Source organism: Monopterus albus, unplaced genomic scaffold (genome assembly GCF_001952655.1).
Source record: "Monopterus albus unplaced genomic scaffold, M_albus_1.0 scaffold57.1, whole genome shotgun sequence".
Lineage (NCBI taxonomy): Eukaryota > Metazoa > Chordata > Actinopteri > Synbranchiformes > Synbranchidae > Monopterus > Monopterus albus.
In genome coordinates, this window is record NW_018127937.1 from 295,387 (window position 1) to 307,293 (window position 11,907).

Genomic DNA, 11,907 nt, shown 5'->3' on the forward strand with positions numbered 1-11,907 from the left:
TGAGTCTGAATTTTACTGTGGGTTATCAGTAGGCTACTTGTACTTAGGTAAAGGGTCTGAATGCTTGACTTCATTCAATGCAATACACTTCTGTTACCTGTAACACTGAATTGATCTGTTAATTTGCACATACTCTACTCACAGAATACTGCTCTGTATTCATTTGCACACTGTTCATATGCATACTCAATATTTATCTTTATCTTTGCACTACATCCACTTAACTGTTCACTCATGTAACTTACTGTTATCTTCTTCTTCTGCACTATTTCATTCCATCTCATCCCACTGCACTAGTGTTCCATAAGCTTAATGTACCTTATCTATTACTTGTAATTTAAATCCATAGTCTGTATATTGTACTTCTCGTTAGATGCTTAACTGCATTTCGTTGCCTTGTACTGGTACATGGGTAATGACAATAAAGTTGAATCTAATCTAATTCATTTGACATAAAAAAAAATAACTAAGTGGTCCTCTAGTTGTGGGAGTCATGAAATATGGTTGTAGTCGCTCGGTGAATCTGAGTCGGAGAAGGCAGTCAGAGTGAGACCTCCTGTCACGTACAATCTTTATCGGGAGTGACCCAGGATGGCAAGCACTATGTGGAGGTCAATGGTGAGAAAAAGATGCTTTATAAACGGGTTAAAACTACGAACACGGTACTTTACAACCTTTAACTGTGTTTGGAGCCCGAGCTGAAGGGCATCCTGGTGTTGTGTTGCTTCTTTGAATGTAGTTTGAATGTGTTTTTACTCGGCTGTTAGCAGGTTAGCTAGTTAGCTGCTCGCGTGTGTCCTTCTGTGTGAGAACAGCTTTTGTAGCTAACGGAGTTTACTGGGCTAACCGGTTTCCCGGTCTAACCGAGGCGTCTCTGCATCCTTTCCACCGGGACAGTCAAGAATTTGTTTTTGTTCCCACCACAGCATCACATTCGTACTCCATTCAAGCATGTACTAGGTATAAGCAAAGTGATATTGGATTGTGTGTAAAAATGTGTCTTGTTATATCAACTGTTTTATATGCTTGAAAGAATAAATCAAAATCAAATCAAAATCAAAATCAAAATCTAATACTCTTTCCACTGCCTGATCAGTCTCTACAGCTTAAGTCCGGTCACGCTGCTAAGGCGCGTTCCGTCTCCCACATGTAGAGACCGGCACCAAACTGTGTTTGAAAATCGAGCGATTTAAAGTTTCGTCGCATTTTGGGCAAAATCAGTACCTCACGGAGAACAACTGAAAAGCTTACAAACGCTGAGCCCCTTTGGCAAATTTGGCGTAAATGAAATGCACACTAGAGCTTGTGATTGTAATAACATTAAATCAAATCACATCAAATGTTACAATCACAAGCTCTAGTGTAATTGTAATAACATTTGATGTGGTTTGATTTAATGCTGTCATAAATCCACACACTAAACTGGTCCAAATATAAACAAAACCAAGAAAAAAAGAAAACATTGGTTCAGTCCAGCATGGTACACGGACATAAAAACGAACGAAATACATTTTTGAAACTCTAACTAGCATTTCACATGAACAAGGTTTTATGCATTAATTGAAGCACAACAGATACAAGAAAAGTAATTTTTTGACATTCTTTTTAGAATTAATTGGTAGAAACCTATGGAAATTAATTAATTTAATTAGCCTCATTTAGGCTAATTAAACATACACATAATATGGGCTACACACACATATATCACAGCGGCTGTGCACTGGCTCTTAGCAAAGCCAGATTTACACATTAAATGTTGTATTGATGATAAAGTAGTGACCACCAACACTGTTATTTACTCGCACAGCAGGCTATGATCTGACAGCAAGCACACACACAGTACACAACCTACACAGCACTGGCTGATATGGAAGCCATCTTTACAAAATATCTTACAATATCTTTACAAGAGCATCAGCCACTGACAGAGCTTCAGCAAGTGTCATCACATGAACAGTTAACAACAGGCTGATGTGCATTTAGGCTCGTTGGGTACTGGTGCAGCACATGACAACTTGGTCTTGCATTATGTTAATTTTCCAAATTTGTTCTTGTGCTTGTGATTCACATTAATGAAGCTTTGCATCACGTTGTGTATATCCATTTGCTTGACAATATGTCTGTGCACATGTATGAGTATAAGGTACATGGGCTAGCATTGTGTGTGCTGCAGGTGCAAACAGGTGCGATTTGGCCAAACCAGATGAAAATGTGGAACCCAAGATCTACTTACTAAGATCAGAATATTATTTATTATTTTTTATGTTTTAAATGTATAGTTGTGGGGGATATGCAGGCCCTCTACCATCTTCCAGGGGGTGCGGCATCACCCTCCGCACCCCTGCTTCCCACGGCCTTGCACCATTAACATCAGATGAAATGCCAATAGCAAGTGCGAGCAGATTGTTAAGGATGGCCGGTGATCTTTGGCCAGATTTTGAGTGATTATTTAGTTTTAAGTTGGACAGACAAGCTGCTAAACCAGGCAGCAGTACCGCAGTACAGAAGGATGCTTTGGATAACAGACGTAAGAAACAGAATCAATCTGGCTGCTGGCTCCAGCAGATCTAAGTCAGTATGTTGCTGTGCATTCGCTGAACTCACCAAACCTAAGACAAGTTTTCAGCCACTGTGACCACTGTGGGCTCCAGACCGATGCCATGGAAGTGAAATTTAGATTTGTTTGTATAAAGCATTCATTGACGTGTTGGTCCAGAAACAAAACAATCATTTCCTGGTGACTGAGACTTGTCCACAGACTTCAGTGTTTTTATCAGGAACTCTTGGTAGAACATAAACGTTTGTGCCTGCTGACTAAGACGGTATTTAACTGTACAGGTAAAACTCCCATTAGTTAGTACTGCAGCTCAGGATGTGCAGCCCAGGCCTCCTGCATAGAGGACATGGTGCAGGCTGCAGGTATTGAACAGTGTTGCAGTTGTATCTCAACAGTTTTCTGTGTGTTGATTTGACCTTTGTGTTGTCTTGTGCAGGTGTCCCAGGTGGTGCTGAGGAGACCTGTTCTGTCTTCAGCTTCTTTTTCCAGAGGGGTGAGTAGGTCGGGTCAGCGACCCTGACGCCTCCTGTAACACTGCTCACTCACACACGCACATACACAGACTCCTGTACTCTATTGGTCACCTCCATGTTCCCAGTTAACAATGTAATCCAACAGGTGAACACACCTATGACACTCTGTCTGTAATTGAAATCAGACACGGCTGAGATGGACAGCACTGTAGCTGAGGTTCCCACGGATGTGTTGCACTTGTAGTTTTTCTACCTAATATAATAAATTAGAGCTGCAACTAATGATTATTTTAATAATCAATCTGTTGATTAATTGGATGTATAAAAACATGCAGAAATCTATTTTCCACATTGTGAAACCAAACATTTAAACAGTGCTTTTGCCATGTTTTTATGCGGTGCATTATTAAACAAAAACAAATTATTTGTTCAAGAATAATTAGCCTCATGAGTTCCTTACAGTGTGAACAAAAACAGTAAAATATTTATATGTTCATAAAACAAACCATGCCAGTACAAACATGACTGCTACTGCTGACAGTTTAAAATAAATGTGAGTATGCCTAAACAATCCTCAACACATTTACTCTTAGGCTGTGTACTTTGCACCGTGCCCATTAACTTGCATGTGTCGCCCATGCTTCTGAACACACCTATACACTTGGTTTTGGATATTGCCTTTAAAATCAGGTACATTATAATTTTGCCTTCAGAATGTCTTATATGATGAACCAAAGTTAAAGACCGACTTAGCTCTGGGCTCCCCTTCCTCTCTAACTCTAATGTGTCTTTTCTTTAGGTGCTAACACATTGCAGTCTTCTTTCTGACTGTAAAATCAAGTGCTCCCAAGCTTCAGATGACTTTGGCCGTCCATTTTTCTCTGCTGTAACCTCCGCCGTTTTTAACACGCCTCACTAATGTAGTCACCAGTCGCTGACCCGGCTGTCTCACACAGCTAGGTGACTACACCCAACTAATGGATAATTAAATTCCTTGCCAGCTATTTTTATTATCGATTTTTATTGATTTTATGGATTAGTTGTTGCAGTCCTATAATAAACTGTAAAATAACACAGGTTAAATAATCCAGTTAATAATCCCAGTCCCAGCCATTTACAGTCCTCACTCTCTCTAACCTGGCTCCAGTACATAAGATTTAAATAACATGGCGGAGTACACCCCCCCCCCCCAATCAGACTGCATTAGTTATGTATGTCACTGAAGTAGTTGTTAGTCCACCATGAGGATTTTCCGTTTTCTCAGTTTCACTTCTCGTCGTGTCTCTCAGGTGAAGAATCCGTTTGGGAACATGTGATTTTATCATTTTTAACATTTTACAGGTGAAGCTCTTAAAATATTGATGCAGAATCTATAGATGGGTGGCACAGCAAGACAGTGGTTAGTGCTGTCGCCTCACAGCAAGAAGGTTCTGAGTTTGAGTCCCTGCCAACCCTGCATGTTCTCCCCGTGCCTGCGGGGGTTCTCCCCAGGTGCTCTGGCTTCCTCCCACAATCCAAAGACATGCAGCTTAGGCTGACTGATGACTCTGAATTGCCTGTAGGAGTGAGTGTGGTTGTCTGTCTCCATGTCAGCATCATTTTTCTGTCAGCTCCACGTGTTTGATAAATGTGGGTAAAGGTGATGACAAGCTGTAGACGTCTGCTTGAGCAACACTTCCCACTGCTGTTGAGGCGCTTATTCTTGCTGAGACTCACCTGTATGAGCTGCACACAGATGAGTAAAAGCTGAGTATGTGACGATCCTTCACTGTGTGTGTCCACAGATACAGACCGTCACAGTGATTCCTGGCGATGGGATCGGACCAGAGATCTCCACTGCGGTGGTGAAGATCTTTGAGGCGGCCAAAGTGAGTGTGAGCATACTGTAGAGGTGAATAGAGGAGGATGTTTTCTTTTAAAATATCCAGAGGAGGTAGCTGTGTGTGGTGTTTTCCTGCAGGCTCCCATAAGATGGGAGGAGAGAAATGTGACAGCGATCAAAGGACCTGGTGGCAGGTGGATGGTCCCTCCTGATGCCAAAGAGTCCATGGACAGGAACAAGATCGGACTGAAAGGTCTGTTGGTGTTGAGTTCAGCTTTCACATACTTCTCTCTAAAAGATAAGGCCGGTGATTTAGTATGTCTATCATTCCCCCAAACCCCGTCTAGAGACCAGCAGCACCAGTGAATGTGGTGTCCTCACCATAATGTGTGCGAGTCCAGACCCTGGTTTATCGTTCTGTGCCATACACCTCCACTGTTGTCCACCAGCTATTAACCCCCCCCACCCCCTCGCCGCCGAGCGCCTACACTGGGGGGCACGTTTCCTGCTCAGGGAACACAGGAGGCCGTCTGTTTCCAGCAACCAGCTCCAACACATTGTTCTGTGCAGCGTGAGGAGCTGGTGGAGCAACATGGCCATAGCAGACATCAGCTGACTGCTTCTCCCTTCAGAGACTGCAAAAACTGATGGCCATTTTTAGCCTTTGATGCTGATTTTCACTCCATCCCTCACCAGCAGAAACATTTCTCCTGCAGGACCCCTGAAGACCCCCATCGCTGCAGGTCACCCCTCCATGAACCTGCTGCTCAGGAAGACCTTTGACCTCTACGCCAACGTGCGGCCCTGTCTTTCCATTGAGGGCTACAAGACTCCGTACACCGACGTGGACCTGGTCACCATCCGAGAGAACACGGAGGGCGAGTACAGCGGCATCGAGCATGTGGTGAGTGGACCAGATGCAGAATGTACACTGTGTGATAACGCACGAGAGGTCGGACTCATTTACACTAAGGGCATTTTCACATCCAAATGTCTGAACCAAGGTTCATGATTTTGTTAAGTTGTACATATTTGATCTGCTTAGTTTTTTTTTCTTCACATTGTAATTTTGTGAGTGCACTAGAACGCTCAGCAAGCGCATTGTGCTGTGTGAGGTAACGTAGCGTGTCTTCCATTACTGGCTGTTTGTGTTATTGTCATCGACTTAATATGGGGAAGTGCAGGTTTAATGAGACTGATTTATAATAAACGTACAGCAAAAGCAGAAAAATACTGGAGGGATTCCATTGTTCTTATCAGCACATTGCGGAAGTAAACAGGTTGTTTGATTGTGCAGGTAAAGATCAAATCTCTGTATGAATGTTGTCTTTGAAAAGTGAACCAGATCCTGTAAACAAGCTTTCGGCCAAAGAGATGAAGATGAAAGAGTCAGATATGTTCACCACAAAAATGTACAAGATTCAGCGAGCTTCACTCCTGGAGTTGAAATCAGCTGTTAAGAACCACGAACTGTTAAGACCGCGTCCACAGTGTGAACAGACCAGACCAGGTGTCCTCAGACCAGATCTGGGCCACCTGCGTATGTGCTTCTAGTGGAGAACCAGGACGTTTCTCATGTGGTGGACGTTTATGGAGAAGCTTCTAATCAGGCCAAACTGGAAGGAACATATTGTAACTCAGCAGTTTGGGAGGAAACTGGGCCATTTGACCATCGCACACACCACCTGGTTGTTACTCTTGTACACACGTGGGTCACATTTCAGGTACATCTGTGCACATCTGGCAGTTTAGGAGCTCAGCCAGGTACACGGCGCCAACACACGGACGGGAAGCAGCAACACAACAAGGTCAGAGCTGACTGAGCATTACCGTAGCCCGAGTTCAGTAAAAGCCCTCTGCTCTCCTTGTCGACTGTCCCAACTTGTCCACAATGACCGAGTCTCTAATGTGTGTTGACCACGCTCCCAGTCTAAGGAGCTCTGAGTCACTGTCATGTTGTTGTTACACTCTGAAACTCTCTGTCGGGTTGTTGTTGCAGATTGTGGATGGTGTGGTGCAGAGCATCAAACTCATCACTGAGAACGCCAGCAGACGCATCGCCGAATATGCCTTTGAGTACGCCAGAAACAACCAAAGAAACAGCGTGACAGCTGTGCACAAGGCCAACATCATGTGAGGACCACAGTTACACTGACCCTACTGTACACGAGACTTGTAGATGAAAAGAATCCAGTCAGTCATTATGTTGAATTACTTAACGTGCACTAGCTGCAGTGTGAGAAAAGCTGATGTTTTGTGCAGTCACTGTAACGAGCAGTGACGATTTGTGAGACTTCCTGTTGTTGCTTGCTCCAGCCACAGCGCCCCCTGTTGCTTCATTAACTCTGCCCGTTTGTGTGTCCAGGCGAATGTCCGACGGACTGTTTCTGAGGAAGTGTCGCGAGGTGGCTGAGAACTACAAAGACATCAAGTTCAAGGAGATGTACCTGGACACCGTGTGCCTCAATGTAAGCTCATCAGATGTGAACAGACACATCGGAGCCGTTCATGACACTAGAACTGTTTTTAAAGGGTTGAAAAGTGCAAAAACCAGAGTAACGGAGGGCCTCCACAGAAACGCTGCCATTGTCACTTCTGTGCCTTTATGGATGGATGCACTTAATTGTTGGAGTTATAAATGTTAGTGTAAGATTTAATTGCGTGTACAGTGTGTTGACGCATGATCCAGACTTGGACTACGGTGATAAATCAGCTGATACTGATCTATCAGCGTACATCAGTATCAGCTGACCAGTGGATCTTACACTACAAGTTGACTCAGTATGTGTCTGCTCACATGAGCTGAAAACACCAGAGAACTCTGTGTAACGTTTTCCAGTGAATCGGCCGATGTATCGTGATCAGATAACGATATCTGTATCAGTCACACCTTTGGAAAGTCTTTTTTTCTTGTGTTGTTGTCTCATCCTCTGACGTGTCCCAATGCTCTGGTGTGTCAGATGGTCCAGGATCCCACCCAGTTTGACGTACTGGTCATGCCCAACCTCTATGGAGATATTCTGAGGTCGGTTTATTCCACTGCACTCAACATCAACACCTAGGTCACATTTCCGGGCTGTGGAGACCGAATGTAAACTTTGAGGTGGCATGTCTGTTTCAGCGATCTGTGTGCTGGTCTGATTGGAGGACTCGGAGTCACTCCCAGCGGGAACATCGGAGCCAACGGAGTCGCCATATTTGAATCGGTGCGTTTCTCTGTCATGACGGTTTACAGGTGATGATGTCATCATCACTTGGTGTGTTGTGGACTTATTGGTTATTTAGTTTATGAATGACAAACTCAACAATGGGCCCCTTTGCTGGATGAAATTAACTCTTAATTAACAAACACATGGAATCTGATTTCAAAGCACAACTTCCTGAATCAAAGTTTTAAGTTGTAAGATGTAGATGCAGAGTTCTCTGCAGACCTCCGTCTTTCATATTACAGACACAGGACAAGACCCTGAGTCCTCCCAAACAATAACAACCTGCCGTTATAGGCAGCTCCCTCCTTGTACTGTACCTTCAGATGTTACTCTACTGAGGTGGTTTTAGAAGCCAGTATACTTGGGCTCTTTGTTGTTTGGTTTGAAATAACCCATGAAAGCCATGACATCGGCCATGTAACACCATGGATTTAGTGTGCAGCGTTTAGCTTATATTATTTAACTTCCTAGAAATAGACACTCAATTTACTGTATATAAGATGTAATAAGTAGATAATTGACAAATTTATCTAAAGTATTTTCTAATACAATTCTTTCTGAAGATTAAGTCACCAATCTGAGTTTAATAATCCATCATCTTGAGAGGTTAGCCTCTAAGTGCAGTCTGCAGCTGTCACTGCTGTCCAACTTTCGGCCCTTGACAATGACAAAGAGCCGAAAGTGAACATGAAAAAGAATGAGACAAAGCACAGACAACCTGGAGGCAACCAAGAGGGTACATTTTCACTACAAACATAGTGAGTTTTTTTTTAAATACCAGATAATAGTCCATTCCAGAAGTTCCCCTCATTCAAGCTTTTGTGTTTAAATGTCCGCAAGTCAAACAGTGTTGATGTCGGAGAAAATAAGGGAAGCTGCAGTCATGAACTGAGCGCCGTGCTTCACTAGTTTGGATGGAAGAGTGACCAGTCAGTCAGTGGCTGCTGACTAATTTTCTGTCCATCGACTAACTGATTGATTATCTGATTATTTCAGCTGTAGTAAAAATGCCGTCTTCATGTAGGCTTGTTTATCACAGCAAGGAAAAATTAGAGCAAACCTGAAAACTGCCCTGATAATTGTGATTAGATATCTAGAACTAGGTCAGACCTGAATTTTAAGATTCGGTTCAATCAGGTTCATCGTCATAGCACCAGTAAATCTTTTATTCCAGCACTGTCCAGCTCTTCAGTTCAGTCGCTTCCAGAGCAGAGGAATACAGATGAAGTTTAGGACCTGCCTCCACCTGCAGAGTTCAGGTGCATTCATGTGACTGGGCCTGAGAGTTTCTGTGTTGGTCCTGCAGGTCCATGGCACTGCCCCCGACATCGCCGGCTTAGACCTGGCGAACCCCACTGCCCTGCTGCTCAGCGCTGTCATGATGCTGCATCACATGGGTCTCCATGGCCATGCCAACAAGATCCAGACGGCCTGTTTTGACACCATCAGAGACAAGAAGGTGAGGCTCTGAGGAAGCAACGTCACCTTTGGGTGCAGGAGAAATAGGTGTAGCCTTGGTGATGTAAGTGGGGTGGACACAATAACAGAAACAGCTCTCTGCATGCACTCACTGACCACTTTATTAGCTACACCTCTACAACTGATTGCAGCCCTGCCATGACATCTATTTTTGTGCAGCTCAGTGTTTCCATTTCTGGGGAAATTGTTGGAAATGTGTGACTTCATTCATGTTTTTTACTGAGCTCATAGTTAAAACTGAACTGCCTTATATCCAGAGGTGTCTCTAGATTTTTGTCCTCCCCACTTACATACACGAGGGGGTCAGAATATCAGAAACATCATGTCCACACATACACTTGCTGTTGAGTGAAATCTGATAAACTCAGTTTAAGGCTGTAACCACGGCAACAGTGTTGCTGTGTCACCTGTCTGATAACGTCTCTATGTGACTCAGGTGTTGACAAAGGACCTGGGTGGAAACTCCAAGTGTTCAGAGTTTACGGCTGAGATCTGCCGTCGCATCCAGGATCTGGACTGAAGCTGCAGTGACTGAGCCAGCGTGGGAGTCTCCGCCCACCTGAAATGAGCCACGCCTCCCCCGCTGGCTGGTGTCTCTGTAGAGCTGCGAGGCTCCTGAGCATTCTGCTTTTCTCTCACCTGTTTCCACCTGTGTGTAAAGCTGTTTTTGCTGTAATAAGGTGACGGTGTAGAGAGGGTGGGGCTTCTGTAGCAGCTACCTGTTCAGGTCACATGATGAAACATTCACTGCAAAAATATGCACAACTTTGACATGGCCAAGTTGGAATGAGCAACTGTGAGGAGTGTTTCTTCCCAAGCATATCTTCATTAGCAACTGTAGTCATCTGAGCACTCTGCTTTGTCGACTCAGCACTCGGGTGTCTGCTGTTTTTTTTAACAGTGATGCAGCGTACGTGCACCCGAAACAGCCTCTTATTTATTGTTTCTACCTCCTATTAATGCTGCGCTCTTCAGTGTGACACATCCAGAAATGTGGAAAGGGAGATGGAGTCGGAACAGCTTGATTACACACAGCTTCTCTGCCTTTCTTCTCAAGTGCTTCACTTTCAATGACTATTAAAAATGTCTTTTTGAAAAGAGGAAACCAGTTTTAAGGCTCTTTATCTGATGCTTCCCTAACAATGAAATGAATTCATCACATCCTGTTGGAGGCTCTTTTTTCCTGACAGTGATGTTCTACAGTAACTAGTGACACTTATTTACACCGTGTGCCACATTTCACATGTTTATAATGTAACCAAAGCTTTGACACAGCCTGATAATCACTTTTTGTAGTCACATCAAAGCCATAACTAAATCAGCTGTTTATCACCTCAAACAAGCAGCAAGACTCAGAGGCCTCATGTCCAGACAAGATCTAGAGGAACTCATTCAGGCCTTCGTCTCCAGCAGGCTGGACTATTGTAATGGCCTTTTGTCTGGACTTCCCAGAAAGACTGTTAGTCAGCCTCAGCTCATTCAGATGCTGCTGCCAGAAGTTTAACCAGAGCCAGGACAACTGAGCATGTCACGCCTGCTTGTATTCTGACGCTGGCTGCCAGTTACCTACAGAATTGATTTTAAAGTGCTGCTGCTAGTTTATAAACCTCAGTGGTATGGGACCAAATGCCTGACATGTCTGATCTCCATGAAGAATCCAAACCCAGCAGGGCCCTGAGATCCTTGGGAAGCTGTCAGCTGGTAGAACGTCAGGTCAGAACCAAAGAGACAAAGGTGCATTTAGCTGCTATGCTGCACACAGGTGGAACCAGCTTCCTGATGACCTTAAACGTGCCCTGACTCGAACACTTTCTGAATGTCAACTGAACCCTCTGCTGTTTCCCTGTGCCTTTGTTTCACTGGTTTCTCTTCTGCACTGTAACGGCTGGTAAACTGTGTTTCAAACCTTTGTCTATTTGATTTTATTGTCATGTTATTTTGTCTCATTTTAACAATGTTTTATCTTCACTTTGTCTGAACTGATTTTATTCTGGTTTGGTTGCTGTTACTGTTTTTCTTTGCCTCTGTGAAAGGTGTTGTATAAATAAAGTTGCTTTGCCATGTTACTTTAAAGTTTTCTTTCTGTCACTAACAAAACAAAGACGGGGTGTAATAACGTTTGTAAATGGAAGGAAAGGAACAACCACGGCTGGAATAACCGCGGGGCAGAGATGGTACCCCCACCAAGCAGAAAGTTTTAAGACTGGAGTTCAATCCACAGGATCAGGACCCAGCTGAACATGTCCTCCAACAGGTGCCTTGTTTGATTTGCAGCAGTTGGCCTCCACCACAGGATGTAGACTCACGTCTCCCTCACTTTTCAAAAATCTTAGGCAGTTTGAAGGACAGCCGCCTTTGTTGAGTCCC

The 11,907-nt window shown here is 43.9% G+C and overlaps 1 protein-coding gene across 1 annotated transcript; it reads left to right on the forward strand.

Annotated features, from left to right (window-relative positions):
* Positions 1–516: 516 nt before the first annotated feature.
* On the forward strand, positions 517–11,541 carry idh3a (isocitrate dehydrogenase (NAD(+)) 3 catalytic subunit alpha). Its single transcript, XM_020602640.1, has 11 exons — positions 517–618; positions 2,994–3,050; positions 4,815–4,898; positions 4,991–5,105; positions 5,569–5,756; positions 6,852–6,985; positions 7,218–7,320; positions 7,813–7,877; positions 7,974–8,058; positions 9,368–9,520; positions 9,977–11,541. The coding sequence occupies exons 1-11, from the start codon at positions 592–594 to the stop codon at positions 10,058–10,060; spliced, it is 1,095 nt and encodes a 364-aa protein (XP_020458296.1). The 5' UTR covers positions 517–591; the 3' UTR covers positions 10,061–11,541.
* Positions 11,542–11,907: the final 366 nt, after the last annotated feature.

What these genes read in the sequence shown, in the direction of transcription:
- idh3a (XM_020602640.1), top strand. Translation starts at nt 592, where the DNA reads ATGGCAAGCACTATGTGGAGGTCAATG. An exon ending in GCACTATGTGGAGGTCAATG is followed by an intron (nt 619 to 2,993) that starts GTGAGAAAAAGA and finishes TGTCTTGTGCAG; the next exon opens with GTGTCCCAGGTGGTGCTGAG. An exon ending in GAGTCGCCATATTTGAATCG is followed by an intron (nt 8,059 to 9,367) that starts GTGCGTTTCTCT and finishes TTGGTCCTGCAG; the next exon opens with GTCCATGGCACTGCCCCCGA.